The 22,667-nt window shown below is 40.1% G+C and overlaps 1 protein-coding gene across 3 annotated transcripts in view; it reads left to right on the plus strand.

The window, feature by feature from the left end:
* Positions 1–22,667, plus strand: part of Cert1 (ceramide transporter 1) — a 104,507-nt gene that overhangs the window by 58,812 nt on the left and 23,028 nt on the right. For 2 of the 3 annotated variants that reach the window (NM_001108935.1, XM_087628173.1), the window contains 6 exon segments: positions 573–680; positions 1,703–1,841; positions 10,516–10,599; positions 17,654–17,811; positions 18,872–18,964; positions 21,032–21,118. In NM_001108935.1, coding sequence (NP_001102405.1) covers positions 573–680; positions 1,703–1,841; positions 10,516–10,599; positions 17,654–17,811; positions 18,872–18,964; positions 21,032–21,118 — 669 coding nt within the window. 3 annotated transcript variants of the gene reach the window in all.

Here is a 22,667-nt window from a genome sequence, read left to right on the forward strand (position 1 = left end):
GAGACCTAAGTTCATTTTCCAGCAACCATAAGCAGCACACACCACAACTCCAGGAGATCGGGAGCCTCTGGTCTCTGTACATGTACACACACACACACACACACACACACACACACACACACACACACTTAAAAATAATACAAAATCTTTTTAGGAAGAAAATACTGGAATACTAGGAAATTTCACTGTAGCATTATATTTAAGTTTCCATGACTTTAGAGGGAATCAGTGACTTTCCTCTAAAGAACAAAAACACCATTTCTCATGCAGCTCTGACATTTTCATCCTCATTGAAACCCTCCCCACTTTCTGCTCACCACTACTCTCTTTACTTGTGGATTTGACCTCTAAATCCTGTTGTTAAATAACTTCTTTAGCCTATAGTGCAACATGTAGCATTCTAAATGAAAATTTCACCGGAGACCTGAAAGGCAATTTTTGCATCAGTGGGTTGGCTATTTTTAATATAAACCCAAATTGGTAATTACTGTTATTATAACCTTACTGATTTTTCATAATCTTAAATATTTCTATTTAATATTTTTAATGTAGACTTTCTTTTACTTCTTCAGACTGAATCAGGATATGGATCTGAGTCCAGCTTGCGTAGACATGGCTCAATGGTGTCACTGGTGTCTGGAGCAAGTGGCTATTCTGCTACGTCCACATCTTCATTCAAGGTTTGTAATTATAATGCTTTAAGGAATGTTGTGACGTTTAGCATTGGACATTGTGAGCACAACTTAGGTTTTTATGTTTATTTATTTGCATGTGCATGCATGTGCGTGTGTGTAAAGGACAGTTAGTGGGAATCAGTCCTCTCTTTTCACCATGTGGGTCCCAGGAGGTATCCTCCAGTTGTCAGACTTGGCAGTAAGCATTTTTCTCCTGAGCCATCTGACCAGTCCTTGATAGGTTTTTTTTTTTTTTAAAAGAACTTTTCCACAATGTAATTTATTTGAAAGTTTGTTAAAAGTTTGTAAGGGAGGAAATCATGGTGCACACATACAAAATGAATAAGTTAGATATTATTAACTTCATTTATTAATGACGTAAGGTACAACATTACAGCTTGGTTCAAAGAAGAATCTGGAGAATATTAAAGTGCTGTGTTGATGTAAAACTGACCAGCATCCACAGATTAATAATCAATTCCTTGAGGAATGTGGCTCAGTGTCAGAGTACTTGGCTAGCTTGCAGACTTCCTGGAGTTAATCACTGCGCTGCAAAAATAATCAATGCTTCTGCACATAGCAAGGCTTATTTCCATCTCTCAAAACAGATGTCACATGACACTATTTGATTTTCTATTAAAAGATTTGCCACATAACTCTATGCAATGAAAAGGAAAAACTTAGGTGGCCTGACTTCATCTTCCCCTCAGGGTTTCCTTGACAACACTGATCAATACTACTAAATTACATCCAGTAATAATGAATTTGTTCATTTTGAAGTCTGTCTATGTCTCCTCACAATGTTTTAGCAGATTATCAGTCAGTATTGCTTTCCCGTTATCTATGGGTTCATCACTTTCAAAGCCCTCTTCAAGCCTGTTCCTGGAATATTACCTTGACCTTCATAGCTCTAATGACCCCATCCCCTTGAAGATAAGGATGCCAGCCTAAGATGACCAAATATCATAGGGCTGGCAGCCCAGACTTGTTTTACTTGACTATCACACCCTCTACTTTGTGTTTTGCAGAAAGGCCACAGTTTACGTGAGAAGTTGGCTGAAATGGAAACCTTTAGAGACATCCTGTGTAGGCAGGTTGATACTCTGCAGAAGTACTTTGATGTCTGTGCTGATGCTGTCTCCAAGGATGAACTTCAAAGGGATAAAGGTTAATTGAGCTGTTACCACTGTTTGCCTTAGAGAATGAGTGGATATAAGGCTGCTGCGTCTCGGTGGGCAGTGTCTTTACGTGATAAAGGAGTTCATAGTCACATCTTTCAGGAACCACCAGTATAACGGACTTCACGGTGCTGTGACTCAAGTACTCGAGTAACATACCAGAAGCCATTTAATGATGCTCTGTTATGTTACAAGAGATATCTTGGTAATATAGAGCAAATCATATCATTTCTAAATAATTTACCTCCTGAGGGCTGTTAGAAGATCCTCTGGATGCTAAATCAGTCATGTGATTAATTTCTCCTACTTTTCCCGCCTTGTTTCTCTTTTCATTTCTCTTTAATTTAGCTCTTTTGCTATCTCTTCCTTCCCCTTCCTCTCTATGCCTTTTTTCTCATAGAAAAGGGGGGGAAAGTTACGTATTTTAAAAAATAGCTTAATGGGTTCTTATTTTTAAAGGAAAAATATGTAATCTTCAATTAGCTTTTTTCCTTCTGGTTTTTTCAGACAGGGATTCTCTGTGTAGCCCTGGCTGTCCTGGAATTCACTCTGTAGACCAGACTGGACTTGAACCCACAGAGATCCATCCGCTGTCTGTCTCCCGAGTGCTGAGATTTAAGACATGCACCACCACCACCCAGCTCAGTTAGCTTTTAATTTGAAGCTTAAAGTTATTTCTCCTTTCTTAGTGCTGAAGATACTGTTGTCGACACCTGTACAGTTGTTCTCACAGTTCCCATCAAAGTGAAAATGAACTCTGTATCAGTATTAGCAGCTAGCCCTGAGCGCACTCCTAGTGTAAGTGCATTGTAGGACGTGGCTGAATTTCTTGGCCTTATAAAATAGGTTTGACTTCAGGTCTTTTTGGTCTTTTTTGTGTTGTGTTTCCTTTTCCTGCCTTCTCTATTAACATTTTATAATTTCATTTTTTCACCTTCATTTTTTAGTTATAACTCTGTTACTTTAGTGGCTACTTTAGGGCTTATGGTTTACCAATATAACTTACCACAAGTCTGCCTTCAAAGTAATACTGTAATAGCCCTTCATGTATAGTATCCAAAACTTCCAGTAGTGTATTTCCTTTTTTGCTGCATGTAGTGGCTATTCAAGTACACTCCACTCCACTACTGAGGCAAGATTTTCTGAATTTTCTAGCCAGCTCCCTATGAGCTTTCCCATTCTGCATTGTAGGAGTAAGTAACTTTCCTTACCCTCCCACATAAGAACTGGGTACCACTCTCTAAAGTCCTTTCAGAAGGATTTCCCCTGCTATCAGTACTACCATTTCTCTGCTAAGTAAAATGCCTGCTGGTTTCTGGTGGTTTCTCCATGTAGTTCTTGCTACTTATCTCCCTGTGGAAACCATTGTGTGTTGTCTCAGCTGCCTCTCAGGAGTCTACCAGGTTTCCTGTCTTTAATGCATAGGCAACTGGAGAGGTCATAGAGCTCATGCCGTTTGTCTCAGCTGTTGGGGATCACGCTTTTACTGTTATCTAATAACCAGTGTCCATTGTCTTGTAGATTCTGCCCACTTTTTAGAATTTATGATAAAGAATAAATTCTGTCCCTATTATTCACTTAAACAGGAGCAGAAATCTTGTGCATTAGCCACAACCATAGCCCATCTTTATATTTTAAATAGCTCACTGAGGGACCCCGTCACAAAGCTCCTCCAGAGAGTGATTGGGAAAGATCTGACATTGACCTCTGACCTCTCAAGCACATAGGCTCAATAGTAGAGTACTTGTTTAGCCTGAGTGAGGCATTAGTTTCAATTCCTATGCCCGAAAAATAGGGTGGGGACAATAGCAACTTGAAGGCTGTTTAATCTGTTCCTATGTAAAATGAGTAACAGGGACTAAATATTATCCATTACCATAAATCTCAGAAAACAGTAGAAGATAGCGCACGCTCATAGGTGCATGCACACAGACTGTATCACAAACCCTGAATAGTCCTTTCAAGTGTCTAAAAGGTCTTATTTCCAAGGAGACAAGAGGTTGCTCTTACTGAGCAACAGCAATTCTTGTTTCCATCAGTTTTATATATAGTTAGGCTTGAAAACCAAAAGGTTGAAAATCCCTATTCGGTGCTGGCAAATGATTAGGTGGAGAATATTAAGCCTAAGAAATATTGGAATTTAAGCTAAAAATCAATTTCCTGTCAGTGCCTTACCATAATTTTGAAAAGACACTGTTTAAGCAGTATAGAAGTTGAGGTTAATCCTTTTATTTTGATAATTTTTTATTTACATTTCAAATGTTATCCCCTTTCTCAGTTTCCTGTCCACAAACCACCTATGCTATGCCCTCCCCCAACCCTACCCCTGCTCCACCCACCCCTTTATGCCTCCCCACTACCTCCCTGCCTCCCCACCCTGACATTTCCTTATGCTGACAGCGGGGAGGGAGTCCAGCCTTGGCAGAACCAAGGGCTTCTCGAGAACTCTCATTGGTGCCCAACAGGGCCATCCTCTGCTACATATGCAGTTGGAGCCATGGGTCTGTCCATGTGTACTCTTTGGATGGTGGTTTAGTCCCTGGGAGCTCTGGTTGGTTGGTATTGTTGTTTTTATGGGGTTGCAAACCTCAACTCCTTCAATGCTTTCTCTAACTCTTCCAATGGGGAACCCGTTCTCAGTTCAGTGCTTGGCTACAAGCATCTGCCTCTGTATTTGTCATGCTCTGGCAGAGCCTCTCAGGAGACAGCTATATCAGGCTCCTGTCAGCATGCACTTCTTGGCTTCAGCAATAGTGTCTGGGTTTGGTGGCTATGTGTATATGGGCTGGATCCCCAGGTGGGGCAGGCTCTGAATGGCCATTCCTTCAGTCTCTGTCCCAAATTTTGTCTCCACATCTTCTCCATGAATATTTTTCTTCCCCCTTCTAAGGACTGAAGCATCTACACTTTGGTTATCCTTAGTCCTTCTTATTGAGCCTCATGTGGTCTGTGGATTGTATCTTGGGTAATCTGAGCTTTTGGGTTAATATCCACTTATCAATGAGTACATACCACATGTGGTTTTTTTTTTTGTTATTGTGTTAACTCACTAAGGATGATATTTTCTAGTTCCATCCATTTGCCTATGAATTTCATAAAGTCATTGTCCTTAATACCTGAGTAGTACTTCATTGTATAAATGTACCACAGTTTCTGTATCCATTCCTCTGTTGAATGACATCTGGGTTCTTTCCAGCTTCTGGCTTTTATAAATGAGGCTGCTATAAACATAGTGGAGCATGTGACCTTGTTATATGTTGAAGCATCTTTTGGGTATATGCCCAAGAGAGGTATAGCTGGGTCCTGAGTAATCTCCAGAGTGATTTCCAGAATGGTTGTAGAAGTCTACAATCACACCAGCAATGGAGGAGTGTTCCTCCTTCTCCGCATCCTCACTAGCATCTGCTGTTGCCTGAGTTTTTGACCTTACCATTCTGACTGGTGTGAGGTGAAATCTCAGGGTTGTTTTGATTTGCATTTCCCTTATGACTAAAGATGTTGAACATTTCTTTATGTGTTTCTCAGCCATTCAGCATTCCTCAGCTGTGAATTCTTTGTTTAGCTCTGAACCCCATTTTTTAATAGGGGTATTTGTCTCTCTGCAGTCTAACTTCATGAGTTCTTTGTATATTTTGGATATAAGCCCTCTATCAGTTGTAGGGTTGGTAAAGATCTTGTCCCAATCTGTTGGTTGCCGTTTTGTCCTAACCACAGTGTCCTTTGCCTTACAGAGGCTTTGTAGCGTTATGAGTTCCCATTTGTCGATTCTTGATCTTAGAGCATAAGCCATGGGTGTTTTGTTCAGGAAGTTTTCTCCAGCGCCCATGTGTTTGAGATGCTTCCCCACTTTTTCTTCTATTAGTTTGAGTGTATCTGGTTTGATGTGGAGGTCCTCGATCCACTTGGACTTAAGCTTTGTACAGGGTGATAAGCATGGATCGATCTGCATTCTTCTACATGATGACCTCCAGGTGAACCAGCACCATTTGCTGAAAATGCTATCTTTTTTCCATTGGATGGTTTTGGCTCCTTTGTCAAAAATCAAGTGACCATAGGTGTGTGGGTTCATTTCTGGGTCTTCAATTCTATTCCACTGGTCTATCTGCCTGCCTCTGTACCATGCAGTTTTTAATCACTATTGCTCTGTAATACTGCTTGAGTTCAGGGATGGTGATTCCCCTGGAAGTCCTTTTATTGTTGAGGATAGTTTTAGCTATCCTGGGATTATTATTATTCCAGATGAATTTGCAAATTGTTCTGTCTAACTCTTTGAGGAATTGGATTGGAAATTTAATGGGGACTGCATTCAATCTGTAGGTCGCTTTTGGCAAAATGGCCATTTTTACTATATTAATCCTGCCAATCCATGAGCATGGGAGATCTTTCCATCTTCTGAGATCTTCTTCAATTTCTTTCTTCAGAGACTTAAAGTTCTTATACAGATCTTTCACTTGCTTGGTCACACCGAGGTATTTTATATTATTTGGGACTATTATGAACAGTATTGTTTCCCTAATTTCTTTCCCAGCCTGTTTATCCTTTGAGTAGAGGAAGGCTACTGATTTGTTTGAGTTAATTTTATACCCAGTCACTTTGCTCAAGTTGTGTATCAGGCTTAGTAGTCCTCTGGTGGAACTTTTGGGGTCACTTAAGTATACTATCGTATCATCTGCAAATAGTGATATTTTGACTTTTCCCTTCCAGTTTGTATCCCTTTGATTGCTCTGGCTAGGACTTCATGAACTATATTGAATAGGTAGGGAGAGAGTGGGCAGCCTTGTCTAGTCCCTGATTTTAGTGCAATTGCTTCAAATTTCTCTCCATTTAGTTTAATGTTAGCTACTGGTTTGCTGTATATTGCTTTCACTATGTTTATGTATGGGCCTTGAATTCCTGTTCTTTTCAGGATTTTTATGATGAAGGGGTGTTGAATTTTGTCAGATGATTTATCAGCATCTAATGAAATGATCATGTGGTTCTTACCTTTGAATTTGTTTATATAGTACATTGATGGATTTTCGTATATTAAACCGTCCCTTCACACCTGGGATGAAGCCTACTTGATCAGGATGGATGATTGTTTTGATGTGTTCTTGGATTCAGTTTGCAAGAATTTTATTGAGTATTTTTGCATCAATTGAAATTGGTCTGAAATTCTCTTTCTTTGTTGGGTCTTTGTGTGGTTTCGGTCTAATTGTAACTTTATAGAAGGAATTTGGTAGTGCTCTGTCTGTTTCTATTTTGTGGAATAGTTTGGACAGTATTGGTATGAGGTCTTCTATGGAGGTCTGATAGAATTCTGTACTAAACCCATCTGGTTCTGGGCTCTTTTTTGTTAGGAGACTTTTAATGACTGCTTCTATTTCTTTAGGAGTTATGGAGTTGTTTAAATGGTTTGTCTGTTCCTGATTTAACTTTGGTACCTGGTATTTGTCTAGAAAATTGTCCTCCAGATTTTCAAGGTTTGTTGAATATAGGCTTTTGTAGTAGGATCTGATGGTTATTTTAATGTCCTCAGATTCTGTTGTTATGTCTCACTTTTCATTTCTGATTTTATTAATTTAGACACACTCTCTGTGCCCTCTGGTTAGTCTGGCTAAGGGTTTATCTATCTTGTTGATTTTTCTCAAAGAACCAACTTTTGGTTCTGTTGGTTCTTTGTATAGCCCTTTTTGTTACTACTTGGTTGATTTCAGCTCTGAGTTTGATTATTTCCTGCCTTCTACTCCTCCTGGGTGTATTTGCTTCTTTTTGTTCTAGAGCTTTTAGGTGTGCTGTCAAGCTGCTGACATATGCTCTCTCCTGTTTCTTTCTACAGGCACTCAGAGTTATGAGTTTTCCTATTAGCACAGCTTTCATTGTGCCCCATAAGTTTGGGTATGTTGTACCTTCATTTTCATTAAATTCTAAGAAATCTTTAATTTATTTCTTTATTTCTTCCTTGACCAGGCTATCATTGAGTAGAGCATTGTTCAACTTCCACGTATATGTGGGCATTCTTCCCTTATTGTTATTGAAGACCAGCTTTAGCCCGTGGTGTTCTGATAGGACGCATGGGATTATTTCTATCTTTCTGTACCTGTTGAGGCCTGTTTTGTTCCCAATTATATGGTCAATTTTGGAGAAAGTTCCATGAGGTGGTGAGAAGAAGGTATATCCTTTTGTTTTAGGATAGAATGTTCTATAAATATCCGTTAAGTCCATTTGCTTTATAACTTCTGTTAGTCTGTTTATGTCTCTGTTTAATTTCTGTTTCCGTGATCTGTCCATTGATGAGAGTGGGGTGTTAAAATCTCCTACTATTATTGTGTGAGGTGCAATGTGTGCTTTGAGCTTTAGTAAGGTTTCTTTTATGTATGTAGGTGCTCTTGTATTTGGAGCATAGATATTTAGGATTGAGAGTTCATCTTGGTGGATTTTTCCTTTGATGAATATGAAGTGTCCTTCCTTATCTTTTTGAAGACTTTTGGTTGAAAATCGATTTTATTCGATATTCGAATGGCTACTCCAGCTTGCTTCTTCAAGACCATTTGCTTGGAAAGTGGTTTTCCAGCCTTTTACTCTGAGGTAGTTTCTGTCTTTGTCTCTGAGGTGTGTTTCCTGTAGGCAGCAGAATGCTGGGTCCTCATTACGCCTCCAGTCTTTTAATCTGTGTCTTTTTATTGGGGAATTGAGTCCACTGATGTTGAGAGGTATTAAGAAATAGTGACTGTTGCTTCCTGTTATTTTCATATTTGGACATGAAATTATGTTTGTGTGCTTTTCTTCTTTAGGTTTTGTTGTAAAAAGATTAGTTTCTTGCTTTTTCTAGGGTGTAGCTTGCCTCCTAGTGTTGGGCTTTACCATTTATAATCCTTTGTAGGGCTGGATTTGTAGAAAGATATTGTGTAAATTTGATTTTTTCATGGAATATCTTGGTTTCTGCATCTATGTTAATTGAGAGTTTTGCTGGATACAGTAGCCTGGGCTGGCATTTGTGTTCTCTTAGGGTCTGTGTGACATCTGTCCAGGATATTCTGGCTCTCATAGTCTCTGGTGAGAAGTCTGGTGTAATTCTGATAGGTCTGCCTTTATATGTTACTTAACCTTTTTCCCCTTACTGCTTTTAATATTCTTTTTTTGTTTTGTGCATTTGGTGTTTTGACTATTATGTGACAGGAGGAGTTTCTTTTCTGGTCCAATCTATTTGGAGTTCTGTAGGCTTCTTGTATGTTTATGGGCATCTCTTTCTTTAGGTTAGGGAGTTTTCTTCTGTGATTTTGTTGAATCTATTTACTGGCCCCTTTAGTTGGGAGTCTTCACTCTCTTCTATACCTACTATTCTTAGGTTTGGTCTTCTCATTGTGTCCTGGATTTCCTGGGTAATTTGGACCAGTAGCTTTTTCTGTTTTACATTATCTTTGACAGTTGTGTCGATGATTTCTATGGAATCTTCTGCTCCTGAGGTTCTGTCTTCTATCTCTTGTATTCTGTTGGTGATGCTCACATGTATGACTCCTGATCTCTTTCCCAGGTTTTCTATATTCAGGGTTGTCTCCCTTTGTGATTTCTTTATTGTTTCTATTTCCATTTTTAGATTCTGGATGGTTTTGTTCATTTCATTCTCCTGTTTGGTTGTTTTTTTCCAGTAGTTCGTTAAGAGATTTTTGTTTTTCCTCTTTCAGGGCTTCTATTTGTTCAACTGTGTTGTCCTGTATTTCCTTAAGGGAGTTATTTATGACCTTCTTAAAGTCCTCCATCATCATGATCAAATGTGATTTTAAATCTAGATCTTGCTTTTTCTGGTGTGTTTGGATATCCAGTGTTTGCTTTGGTGGGAGAATTGGGCTCTGATGATGCCATGTAGCTTGCTTGGGCTCCTGTGCTGCTTCTTGCCATCAGGTTGTCTCTGGTGTTAGCTTGTCTTGCTGTTTCTGATGGTGGCTTGACTTCTGAGGACCTGTGTGTCAGCACGACCTGTTTTCCTGTTTTCTTTCAGCCAGTTATGGGAACAGTGTTCTGCTCTCAGGAGTGTAGTTGTTTCTGTCGTCAGACTTTCAGCCCTCCATGTGGGCAGGAACTAGAAGGCTACTGCCCCTACTTCTCCTAGGTCCCTGTGCTCAGGGGGCCCAGATGGGGCTAGGAGTTTTCCTCTTGAGTTGGGAATGTGGGCAGAGAGTAGTGTCCTCTGGTTTCACAGGGCTGTCTGCCCCTCTGATAGTCTAGCTCTACTCGCCGCCGCCGCCCCCCCCCCCCGCCGCGCCCCCCACGGGATTTGGGTGCAGGGAGCTGTTTGACTGGTTTAGTTCAGATTCGTGCGCAGTCTGGACTGCGGGGCTCCTGCAGCTGACTGCTCCTATCTTCCTGTGTCCAGAGGCACTGTGCAGTTTCCTCTTGGGCCAGAGATATGGGAAAAGGTGGGCAGAAGTGGCGGTCTCTCCTGTCCTGCAGTCTCAGGATTGCCTGCACTTCTGGGTGTTCAGCTCTCTCTCCCATGGGATTTAGGGGCAGGGAACTGTAGGCCGGGATCAGAGAGGTTCGGGCACCAGGTAGAAACCGGAAGTGCCTATAAAGTATATCTTGATAACCAGCGAAAAAGCAAAAGTTGGATAAGAGCTTACGCTTGGTTAAATGCAAGAATAAACCAGTTCTTATTGTAATATCTTTAAATATTTTTTATTTAGTGGTAGAAGACGATGAAGATGACTTCCCTACAACTCGCTCTGATGGAGACTTCTTGCACAATACCAATGGTAATAAGGAAAAATGTAAGTAATAACTTTTCTCCTTCTATTGGATGAAGTATACTTTGTAAAGTTATATAGTTGCTATATGTCAAAAAATAACTTATAATTTTCAAAAGCAATGGAACTCCTGAAATCTGAAATTAAAATATCTTTGAACAAAAGTGTGTAGGTAAAATTATGTATGCTAATATCTTGCTTGTAATGACCTCCTGTCTAACTAAGGCTGGCTCTAAATGCCAGGTACTAATCCCATTTCATTAGTATTGGCAAGGCTGGTGGCTAGCACTGAAAGAGTTATTCTTAGCTGGAAAGTACTGGTGGGATTGGATTTCAGTGTTTCATTTGAGGGTAATTTCTCTCTGTTTAATGTACTCTTCTATACTTGGTATAGAGGAAACTTCTTGAAGAATTCCAATTTTTTCATTAATATGAACAATAAATTATACTTTTTTGATGTCTACCAAAAAAAAATCTCAAGTGGATTCCTAATTTTTTAAGATGAATGGAAGTTTTGTGAAAATTTAAGTATTTATTTTTGCTGAAATTATAAAAGAATAAAAAGTAAAATCAAGCAGTGACATTTTTCATTGGTTTTTTTTTGAGCTTTTTATATATGTAATTTTCTGTTTCATACTAGAACACCCTATTATTGATGCTAAAATTAACTGCTTTTCTCCTCCCACATTTCCCTTCTTTCTTCCTCATTTCTTATTTCATTTTAACTCCTTTCTTCCTTACAATGTACTTCCCCATCCTTGTGCAAAATTCTGACTTAATACTAAAACTTACTATAAACATCTTTGTAATTTAAAATTAGAATCTTGAAGCCTATCAAGTCAACCAGTGTCTTTGTAATATTGAAGGACTCTTTGGGACATTTCTTTGGGTTATTTAATGTCACGGTGAATAATAGGCACTAGAAAAGGTACTTTATTTGAGGGTTGAAAAGTCATTAAAAGAAGTTTTAATCATTCATTCCACATATACTCAGCAATGTCACTTACTTTCCAAAAAGAAAATAGGTCATTTTCTTTAGAATTGAAGTTACGATTTCTAGATTCATGAGGTCATTTCCTTTAGCTATTGAAGTGGAAATTTCTACATTCATGAATACTGGGCATGGCAAAAGGTAACTATATAGTGCTGTCAAAAAAGTAATTAATGGAGCTGACAAGATGGCTCCTGTCCTAGTTGGGTTTCCATTACTGCCTTGAAACACCATGACCAAGAAGGAAGTTGGGGAGGAGAGGGCCTATTCGGCTTACACTTCAGTGTTCATCATCTACAGAAGTCAGGACAGGAACTCAAGCAGGGATGGCAGGAGCTGATGCACAAGCCATGGAGGGGTGCTGCTCACTGGCTTGTTCAGCCTCTTTTTGTTTTTGTTTTTATAGAACCCAGGACCTCCAATCTGGGGATGGCCCCAATAGATTGAATACTCCCTAGTCACTAATTAAGAGAATGTCTTACAGGCCTGCCTGTGGTTCTATTTAATCTTTTTGCTTTTTTATTAATTATTCCATTCGTTCACATCTCAAGTGATATTCCACTTCCCAGTTACCCCTCTACAAACCCCCATCCCACATCTGCCCTCTCCTCAGTCCCCTTTGCCTGTATGGGGGTGCTCCTCTCCCACCCCACTGCTCAAGCATCCCCCCACATTGGGACATCAAATCTCCACAGGACCAAGGGCTTCTCTTCCCATTGATGTCAGCCAAGGGCAGTCCTCTGCTATATATGTATCTGGAGCCAGGGATCCCTCCCTATGTGCTCCTTGGTTGGTGTTCTAGTCCCTGGGAGCACTGGGTAGTCCAGCCATGCTGGACACAGCATACCATGACAGGGGCTGTCAGCAGTAGGCCGAGATGGAGACATCTCAGTAGCCTGTAGCAGCTCATGTAAAAGACAGTCGTTCCCATTTCTCCTAACCTTAGCTCTGGACAAATGCTCTGTAGATTTCATGTGTGCCTGACTGCCTTTCAGTTGACCTCAGTGTGCATAATTATTCTATTATATCTGACTTTCCTATTTCTTCCTCCTTCTGCTCTGGTGAATTCTGTGAAACTAGATGTTGCTTGATGTAATGATTCTTAAACAATTGGAAATTGAGGCATAGGGGCACAGCACAGCACAGCACAGCACAGCCCAGCCCAGCACAGCACAGCACAGCCCAGCCCAGCCCAGCCCAGCCCAGCACAGCCCAGCCCAGCCCAGCCCAGCCCAGCCCAGCCCAGCCCAGCCCAGCCCAGCCCAGCACAGCACAGCACAGCACAGCACAGCACAGCACAGCACAGCACAGCACAGCACAGCACAGCACAGACCTAATGACCCAGGTGCATGCTGTGTGTTCTGATCTTGGAAACAGTGTAATGACTGCACAGTGGGAGTTCCAGATCAATGCTTGACTTGCAATGAAAGTTTGAAGAAATCATTAGAAAATGAAATAGAGCCAACATTGGGACCCCAAGAAAGGAAAAAGTTATTGAAGTTATGAAATAAGGTTTGCACAACATTTGTGAATGGTTCCTGGATAATGAAGTATAGAATACATAAAATTATATACTACTAAAACTAAGTCAAAATGCTGCAATTCTTAGGAGAGTCCTTGTGTACAATGTAAGGAACAGAAAGCTAACAGAACTACTGAGTTAAGGGTTAACTTGATTCTTTTTTACTACTGCCTGGAAACTTTGCCTATGTCATTTATCATTAGAGCTTCACAGGAAAATGCAGGTAGCTGACCTTGGGGCTCTGAGCTCTGAAGTATAATACGTCAAAAGTTAAAGTTTACATAATGATAAGTTTGCAATTATTATTATTTTGACCACAAGTCTGGAAATAGGGGAAGCTTGAAACTTTGGGGAACAATTGTAATTCTTACCTCTTTGTGGGATGTGGTTATTCTTTTGAATTTGATTTAGTAATGATTATACATTGTCTTCTTTTCTACTTTTGGAGAAACAATAAAAGACTGGGGCAAGAGAAAGGCTAGGGAGCGAGTGAGAGCATTGTTGAGCATGTGTGAGCATGTGAGAGCATGTGTGAGCATGTGAGAGCAAGTGCAGAGCGAGTGGAGAGAGAATGAGCTGTACATGAGCGTGTGTGTGTGTGTGTGTGTGTGTGAGAGAGAGAGAGAGAGAGAGAGAGAGAGATTGAGAAGAGCATGTAAAGAGAGAATGTGAGTTGTGTATGAAGAGTGTGTGAGTGAAAGGAGACTGTATGGTGTGTGTGAGGTGTGTGTGAAGAGGGTGAGAGTGAAAGGGGAACAAACAGAGGTGTATATGAGTGTGGGAGTTCGAGAAAAGAAAAGTGCACAGGAAAAAAACAGAGTACAAGAGAATGCAGAGCATGTGCAGCCTCAAGCTGCGGGTGAGCAAGCAAGAGAAAAAGAGAGAAGAGAGAAGAACTTTGAGCCTTGAAAAATTGCCTGTCAGTTTGTACCCAAAAAGTAGTCTGTGTACATTTATTATGCACCTTCCAGATATCCCTGCTTCCAGTTGAGAACTCCAATCCTGTGTCCAGACTGGACCCCAACACAGCCAGCTGACATTGTTCTTCCTGTGGGGTTGCAATACCCCTCCTCTCCTCTAGTCCTTCTGCCTACTCCCCAACAAGGATCCCCGAGCTCAGTCTGATGGTTGGCTCCAAGCATCCACATTTGCATTGGTCAGTTGCTGCCCAAACCTCCCAAGAAATGGCGAAAACAGGTTCTGTCCGCAAGCGCCTTGTGGCAGCAGCAACAGTGTTAGGGTATAGTATCTGCAGACAGGATGGATCCCCAGCGGGCAGGGTCCCTGGATGACCCTTTCTTTTTTGTCCCTGTCTTTCCTTTGGACAGGAACATTTCTGGGTTAAAAACTTTGAGATGCGTGGGTGGCCCTATCCCTCAACCAGGGGCCATGCCTATCTACTGGAGGTGGACTATTTTCCCCTTCACTGAATATTTCGGCTAAAGTCATCCCTGTTGCGTTCTGAGAGTTTTTCTCTTCCCCAGTGTCTGGGACTTTTAGGGGAATCACCATCCCTGACTTCAAAATGTACTATAGAGCAACAGTGATAAAAACCGCATGCTATTGGTACAGAGACAGGCAGGTTGATCAAGGAATTGGAATTGACAATGCAGAAATGAACCCACACACCTATGGTCACTTGATCTTTGACAAAGGAGCTAAACCAGTGTAAAAAAGATAGCATTTTCAACAAATGGTGCTAGTTCAACCGGAGGTCAGCATGTAGAAGAATGCAGATCGATCCATGCTTATCACCCTGTACAAAGCTCAAGTCCAAGTGGATCAAAGACCTCCACGTAAAACCAGATACACTCAGACTATTAGAAGAGAAAGTGGGAAGCCTCGAACACATGGGCATGAGGGAAAATTTCCTGAACAGAACACCAATGGCTTATGCTCTAAGATCAAGAATTGACAAATGGGACCTCATAAAACTGCAAAGCTTCTGTAAGGCAAAGGACAGTGTGGTTAGGACAAAACGGCAACCAACAGATTGGGAAAGATCATTACTAATTCCCTATCTGATAGAGGGCTAATATCCAAAATATACAAAGAACTCAGGAAGTTAGACTTCTAAAAACCATAACCCTATTTTAAAAATAGGGTACAGAGCCAAACAGAGTTCTCAACAGAGGAATCTCGAACACTGAAGAAATGTTTAGCATCTTTAGTCATCAGGGAAGTGAAAATCAAAATGACCCTGAGGTTCTATCTTACACCAATCAGATGGCTAAGATCAAAAACGAAAGTGACAGCCAGCACATGCTGGCAGTGATGTGGAGAAAGAGGAACACTCCTCTATTGCTGGTGGGATCGCAAGCTGGTAAAACCTCTCTGGAAATCAATCTGGTGGTTCCTCGGAAAATTGGAAATTGTTGTAGCTGAAGACCCAGCTATTCCACTCCTGAGCATATACCCAAAGATGCGCCATCATCCCACTAGGACACGTGCTCCACTATGTTCATAGCAGCCTTATTTATAATAGCCAGAAGCTGAAAAGAACCCAGATATCCCTCAACCAAAGAATGGATACAGAAAAAGAAACATTTTTAAAGAAAATGTGTAACAAATCCATTAAGAACTATTAGAACTATAAGTGATGGAGCAAGTTTGCAGAGTGTAAAACCAGTATATAAAATATCAATTATATGTGTACATGATATGAACAATCTGAAAATTGTGAGTGTGTGTATGTGCGTGTGCACATGCTCATGTGTAAATGTGTGTGTTTGTGTGTGTATATGAGCAGACTTCCTAAAGGCCAGAAGTTGGTGTTAGAGCACATGGATCTAGACTTATAGGCAATTGTGGGTACTAAGAACTGAATGAACTCTGAGCCTCTGGAAAAACAGAAAGTTCTCTTAACTGTCAAGCCATCTTTCATGTCTATTTATTATTTGTGAGACAAAGACTTACTGTATAGCCTTGTGAGACAGCCCAAACTGGCCTTGAATTCCGTGGTCCCACCATTTTAGCCTCCTGAATGTTAGAAGTATAGGCATAAGCGACTGCGCCGAGCACGTGGGTAAACCTTGCAAATGATCAAGTGGGCTTTGTCACAGTACTGCTTTTATATTTGTTATATGAAATGTCTGAGAACTGTATTGTAGAGGCAGAAAATAGATCAGTAATTGCTTAGAACCAAGGATCGGGGGAAAATACAGAGCGATTTCTAGTAGACTTAAGAGTTGTAGGAAAATGTGACTTCTGCAAATGATTATACAACTCTGAGTATACTAAAAACTTTAGTTTTACAGGTGAACTTTTTAGTGTGGGAAGTTTATCTTAATAAAGCCATGTTTAAAAAAAAAACAAACTATGACTAAAGATAAAGCTCAGTGTCAGAGAACTTGCCTTCCAGAGGAATGTGCAGCCAACATGAGGGAATAGGATTCTATTTTCTAGTGAATAAGTGAACTCCTGCTCTCTTCTGATTGGGCTTTGTAACTTAAATTTTCTAATTGATACATATGTGTACCCGGAGTTGATTTGTTCTCCTAGCTGAGCAATGTCTTTCGGTATGGATACACTACAATTTGTTTGTATATCGATGAACAATTGAGTAATTTATGTTTGGGGGTATTATCAATAAAGCTAGGTAAGCATTCATATACAGGCCTTCAGTTTTATGGGCATCTGTTTCATTTCTCTGGGTTAAGTGTCTGCATAGTTTTTGAGAATTGTATGGGAGATGGACTTTAAGCTTTAAAGATGTGCAAGCTCCCTCTTGTGGTTTAATGGAGCTACATCCCTTCCCTAGCTCCCAGTTCTCCTGGGCGTTTAATATATATAGTATATTACAGCATACTATAATGTATAGTATACTATACAGTATATAATATTTTTAGGTTACTTGATGTGTTATAGATATGGGTCTATGATTAATATAGGCCATTCATTTCACCCTGTTTGTGGCTTATCTTCTTACCAATGTCTTCAAGTTTGAAATTTTCATAAAATACTTCATAATTCTGTCCTTTACAGATCCCTTACTGTTGTGATTACGTGCAAGTCTCTTAAGTCACAGTGTCATTGTTCTCCGTTAAATGTTCTATCAGGACGATTGCATATTAACTATAGAATAAGATATGTTCTTGTTTCTGTCGTAGGAGTTTTTAAGATCTCTCCTTTAATCCAGTTGCTAACCATGTATTAAAATTGTAAAGCTAAACATAAATGTGACTTAATATTTTGAATTTCATGCTGCTTTTCAAAATTCTACAGTTTATTTTGTTATAGTTTTAAAATTCTAGATTTTGTAAAATGCAAAGTGTCTTGAGCTAATTAAATCCCCTCTGAGCTTTGACCCGTCAGCGTGTTAGCATTGCTCCTCCTCTCCCTTGATTTACTGAGTGCAGCTCAGGAAGGAAGTTCAGAGAATAGACTAGAAACCGGTCGTAAATGGATGCTGCCTCAGAGCTTTGCTCACAGCATAGCAGGGTCCAGAGAAGGAGCGGTACCGTCCAAACCATGCTCGAATTTGCTAGTTCTATAAATGCTTGCTAATCTTAAGTAGAGTGAGATCTCTTCACTTTACTGACCTTCTTTGATTACTTTCTTTTCAGTATTTCCACATGTAACACCAAAAGGAATTAATGGCATAGACTTTAAGGGGGAAGCAATAACTTTTAAAGCAACTACTGCTGGCATCCTTGCTACACTGTCTCATTGTATTGAACTGATGGTAAAACGCGAAGAAAGCTGGCAAAAAAGGCATGATAGGGTAAGACTTTTGTTTTCATTTTTAAAATAATCATTTTAAGCTTCCTGTGTTCATAGAACATTAAAACTAAGCTAACTTCTGAGGTGAAGGACCTCTGGCTGGATGAAATACCAGGTGGTTCACACTTGCAGCTTATCAGAGTCCTAAACGCACTGCTTACCAGTGATTTACTCAGCTACTCTACAGCGTGCCTTCCTGACTACATCTAATATAAAATTCTTCACATATTACAATTGTTTGGCATAGAAATAATATAACATCTGGCATTAGTGTCCTTTATTGTATTAAATTAGAGTCTGTGTGTGAGTTATATGAGCTGCCTTGACCCTTATAAAGTCTAACAGTTACCTGTCACATCATGGCCATTAAATTTTCTTTGATCAGTGTGATGTCACACACATTATATTATTCAAATATTTGCCCTATTCTCCATTTTCCCACCTTTATTTAGTCATCAGCATTGCTAATAGTTTTGTATGAATTTCTAGCTTTTAATGTGAACTGTAGTTTACTGAATTTGCTTAGTAGGGAAACTCATGTTTAAAATCCAATATTTGTAAAATAACCAAATACTAAAATTAAAACATAGAAAATCTAATTCTAGCTCAACACCATCATTTTTCAGAAGGAACAAAGTCAAGGACCTATTAAAAATTGAGTTCTTTTCATTCCTAACATTTAATTCTTGCTTTTTCTCCCTCCACCGCAATGGTGTGTTGGGTCGGGGAAAGGCAGGAATCTGTAGCTGGCACCTTCACTGGTGCTGACTTCCACACCTCAGTATTAGACATGAGCAGGCACATGGCATGTCTTAGCCGCCCCAGTGTTGAGCATGCACACAGATGATGGCAGCCGGCATTCAGACGGCCCCTGTACAGTGCACATCCTACAGGAAAGCACTTCCTAGGCAGAATAACATTTGACTTTTGCACAGGAATAGTTGTTTTTTGGTTACATTATACAATTTCACAGAAAGTGACCTAACAGTCTTTTTATGGTAATTAAAATGCCCACTTGAACTGATACATCAACCTCTCTCTCCCTGCCCACACCTGCTTAGGAAGTGGAAAAGCGGAGACGAGTAGAGGAAGCATACAAGAATGTGACGGAGGAACTTAAGAAGAAACCTCGCTTCGGAGGGCCAGACTATGAAGTATGGGCTAGATTGGAGTCCCATCTGTCACAGAAGCTACCTTTAACACTTTTCCAACCCTAAAATGGTCTTACATGTATAACTTGTTTCCAGGGTTAACTTAATTGGTGTGTGTGTGTGTGTGTGTGTGTGTGTGTGTGTGTGTGTGTGTGTGTAAATTGATTAATTCTTACCATCGACAAAGGTTTTAAAGGCCCAGGCGTTTTCAAGTTTTATTGAACTAAACATAGTTATTGGATTCCATGCCTATAATCCCAGCACCAGAGAGGCTCTAAGGCGCTCCTCCTTGTGGAGGGTCACCATGAGCCATAAACACTAGAGTAAGAGTCTGCCTTCAAAGTTCTTTTTGATTACTGATTTGCTATATGAAAGTTTTAAGCTTCCTTATAATGAGAATTTCTTTTGATAGACTTAGTAAATATTTATATTTAATGGTTTCTTCTAAATATATTAAGGCATTCTGAATATTTTACATGTTGTTTTAGGACAGTGTCTGTTGTAACCCAGGCTGGCCTCAAACTCCTGCTCTCCCTGCCTCTCCTCTGCTTCTTCAGTTCCAGAGATCCTCTGCCTCCAGGACTCCAGCTGTATGCCATCAGACCAGCCCATTTAACTATTTAAACACTGCGACAGAATATAGGAATCTATATTTTATTCCAGTGTCATTTGTTGAATGGTCTTTTTCTTTTAAAATTTAAAGATTTAATCATTGTACGTTTTTATGTGTAGGCCCGTTTTGACTATATACATTCATGTGCTCCACATGCCTGCCCAATGCCCATGACTTCTTAAGCGGTGCCCTGAGTTGGTTGTAAGCTGCAATGTATGGGCTTGGAGAACCGAACCTGGATCTTCTGTAAGATCAGCAAGTGCTCTCAAACACTGAGCCATCTCTCCAACCCCCATTTGTTGAGTATTCTTATTGCACCTATTTAAAGTACACCTTCAAAAAAAATAAAGTATACCTTCCTCTTTTTTTTTCTTGATGAAAAGTAGTGAACAAGGTGTGGCAACCTGCAATCCCAGTACTCAGAAGTTAGTAGCAAGAAGATCAGGAGTTCAAGGCTGAGTTGAGCTACTTGAGACTCTAGCTCAAATAATCTTTTAAAATATATACACATAGCTTGTTTTTAAATTTCCTGTGAATTTTAATTCTAAACTATACAGTTCTTAGCAAAGGAGTAATTCTTTGGTGGACTGCTTACCTAGCATGTACTAGATCCCAAGTTCAAGTCTCAACATTACAAAAGCAAAACAAAATTAAGAAAAGGTAAAGTTCTCAAGTAAATCATTTATCTTTTCACTCTCCTCATTCCTTTTGAAATTCTAAGCTATCTGTCCTTGTCAGTTGTGTGTGCACGGGTGTGGTGCCAGAGGCTGACATCAGGGGTCCTCTATCAAGCTTATATTTTTACATCAAGTTTCTCACTGAACTTAGTGCTCACTATGCTGGCTAGACAGGCTGGCCAGCAAGGCCCAGGGACTGACCTGTCTCTGTCCCCTAATGCTGAGGATACAGACTTATGCCTCTGAGCTGGGCTTTTACACTGGGAATGCGAACCCAGGTTCCCGGGCACGCTTTATGCACTGACCTATCTTTCCAGGTGGATTTGGACAGTTCGGTAATCCCTGTGTAGACCTTTACCTTGAAACAGTGTTAGCCAGTTCACAGTAAATGTGCCTGACATGATGGTTGGAGTCTGTAATTCTAGTATTCAGGAAGCTGAGACAAGAGGTTGCTGCCAAGTGTGAGGCCACTGTGTGCAACAGAGTGAGTTTTAGGACAACGTAGAGAACAAATGAGACCCCGTTTCACAAAAAAAAAAAACAAAAAAACAAAAAAAAAAACCCAAAAGTATGGTGGATGAGGCAGTCGTGATTTTTTAGAGTGTGTGTTAGCATTGTGTAATACTATGCTTGTATACTTCGTCCACAAATGCTTGCTCAACAGATGTGTATTAGGTCAGTTTTCAGCTTTAGCTTTCTTTTCTCAGGTAATATCAAACTTGTCAGTGTTTTCTGTTTCTCTAAATAAATGGTTGCTTTTTGTTTCCTGTCTATTATCAGGAAGGTCCAAACAGTCTGATTAATGAGGAAGAGTTCTTTGATGCTGTTGAAGCTGCTCTTGACAGACAAGATAAAATAGAGGAACAGGTACATCTCCTCACATTCCAAAGACACATGTGTTCTAACACTACCTCGGCATGTGTTGCAGAATTGGAAAACTGATTGTAATCAAAATGTTAGCCATCATAAGTGTTAAAGATTCTTTGTAAATTGTGTCCTTTATATTTTCATTTCCAAACACAAAGACAGATGATTAGTCAGAAGGGGTGTGCATGGTTACCTTGGACTTAAATGGAAGCATTCTGCTCATTACTCTTGGGGCATTCAGCCTCAACCATGCTGATATCCAAAGGGTCTCTCTTATGTGTTTTCTCAAATGCCATTGAATTCACAGATCATAGCGGGTTTGGTTTGGCCCTCATACCACCCAGCATTGTTACTGTCTCATTTGTTGTTTTCCAGCCTCCCCCTTCAGTATCCCCTCAGTTTTACTTTGCTTACCCCATTGTAGTCATCACGGGAGTCTCAGAGTGTATGCCCAACTCCTTCGATGGAAAGTGACTCAGACGTTTTTAAATTTTTTAATTCTGATTTCAAGATTAATTTGATTCCTGGCTTCAATTCTATTACAATGTAGTTAGTGTACTTACCATTAGATGGGACCAAGGGGTGACTTTTGCTTTCTTACCTCTCCTTTAGGCTGTACTGTTGATGGTAGAAGTTGCCTCCTGGGACAAGTGTGACTAACCTGGATGTGGGGCATACATGTGCATTCATACTACAGATTGACTTCTGTTATGTCAGTCTGCTAGACTGAGTAGCCAGGAGTAACTCCTGAATAGTACATGACCTATCTGCTTCTCATATTTATATTTTAAGTCAATGATGAAAAGTTCTTACCTACTTATTTGTAAAGTTCATTGCTTGTTTTTGTCTTTACACACTGCATTAAGAGTGGGAACTTCCAATTCCCAATTAATCTGTGATTTTGATCTGTCAGTATGTCAAAGCTAGTGTGAGAATACTATAACAAAGTAAGCATGGTGGTCCTTAAGATCAAGCACGAGAGTACTTTTAGTGACTGTTTATTTGAATGTGTGAGAAGTCAGTTAAACTGAAGAAGCAGTGGGAAGTCAGGGGCCAGGATAGCATGAGTTAAATACTTAGATGAAGGCAGACTGTCTTCATGGAAAGGAGATAAACACACACACATGAAATGATCTTAGGAATCCAGAAGGGAAGCAAATAATGGTGCTGGTTCTGAGGATGTGAGTCTCTGGGCCAGAACTGCTGGTTCTAGGTGCAGCAGATTGAGATGATTTGACCAGAGTTTAGATAAAAGAAATTTAGCAGAAATAGTAACCTTGATGCATGAGAACTGATACTGTCCCAGTAGTGGGAACAATAGAAAAGAGGTTATCCCTAATCTAATGCGGTGTCTGTAGAAAGAAAGAGACTAATTTGGGATCTCTGATTAAGTGTCAAGATTGAGCAAAGCTGTGTCTGTAGATAGCTTCCTCATTCAGGTAGTTAGAGCTAACCTGCTTATGATAAAATGTTAGTTTCAGGCTATGGCAGCCATTTGTAGACTGCAAAGTCTACTTAGAAACATCTCATGTTGATCTATGTTTTCCCA

Source organism: Rattus norvegicus, chromosome 2 (genome assembly GCF_021556685.1).
Source record: "Rattus norvegicus strain SHRSP/BbbUtx chromosome 2, alternate assembly SHRSP_T2T, whole genome shotgun sequence".
NCBI lineage: Eukaryota > Metazoa > Chordata > Mammalia > Rodentia > Muridae > Rattus > Rattus norvegicus.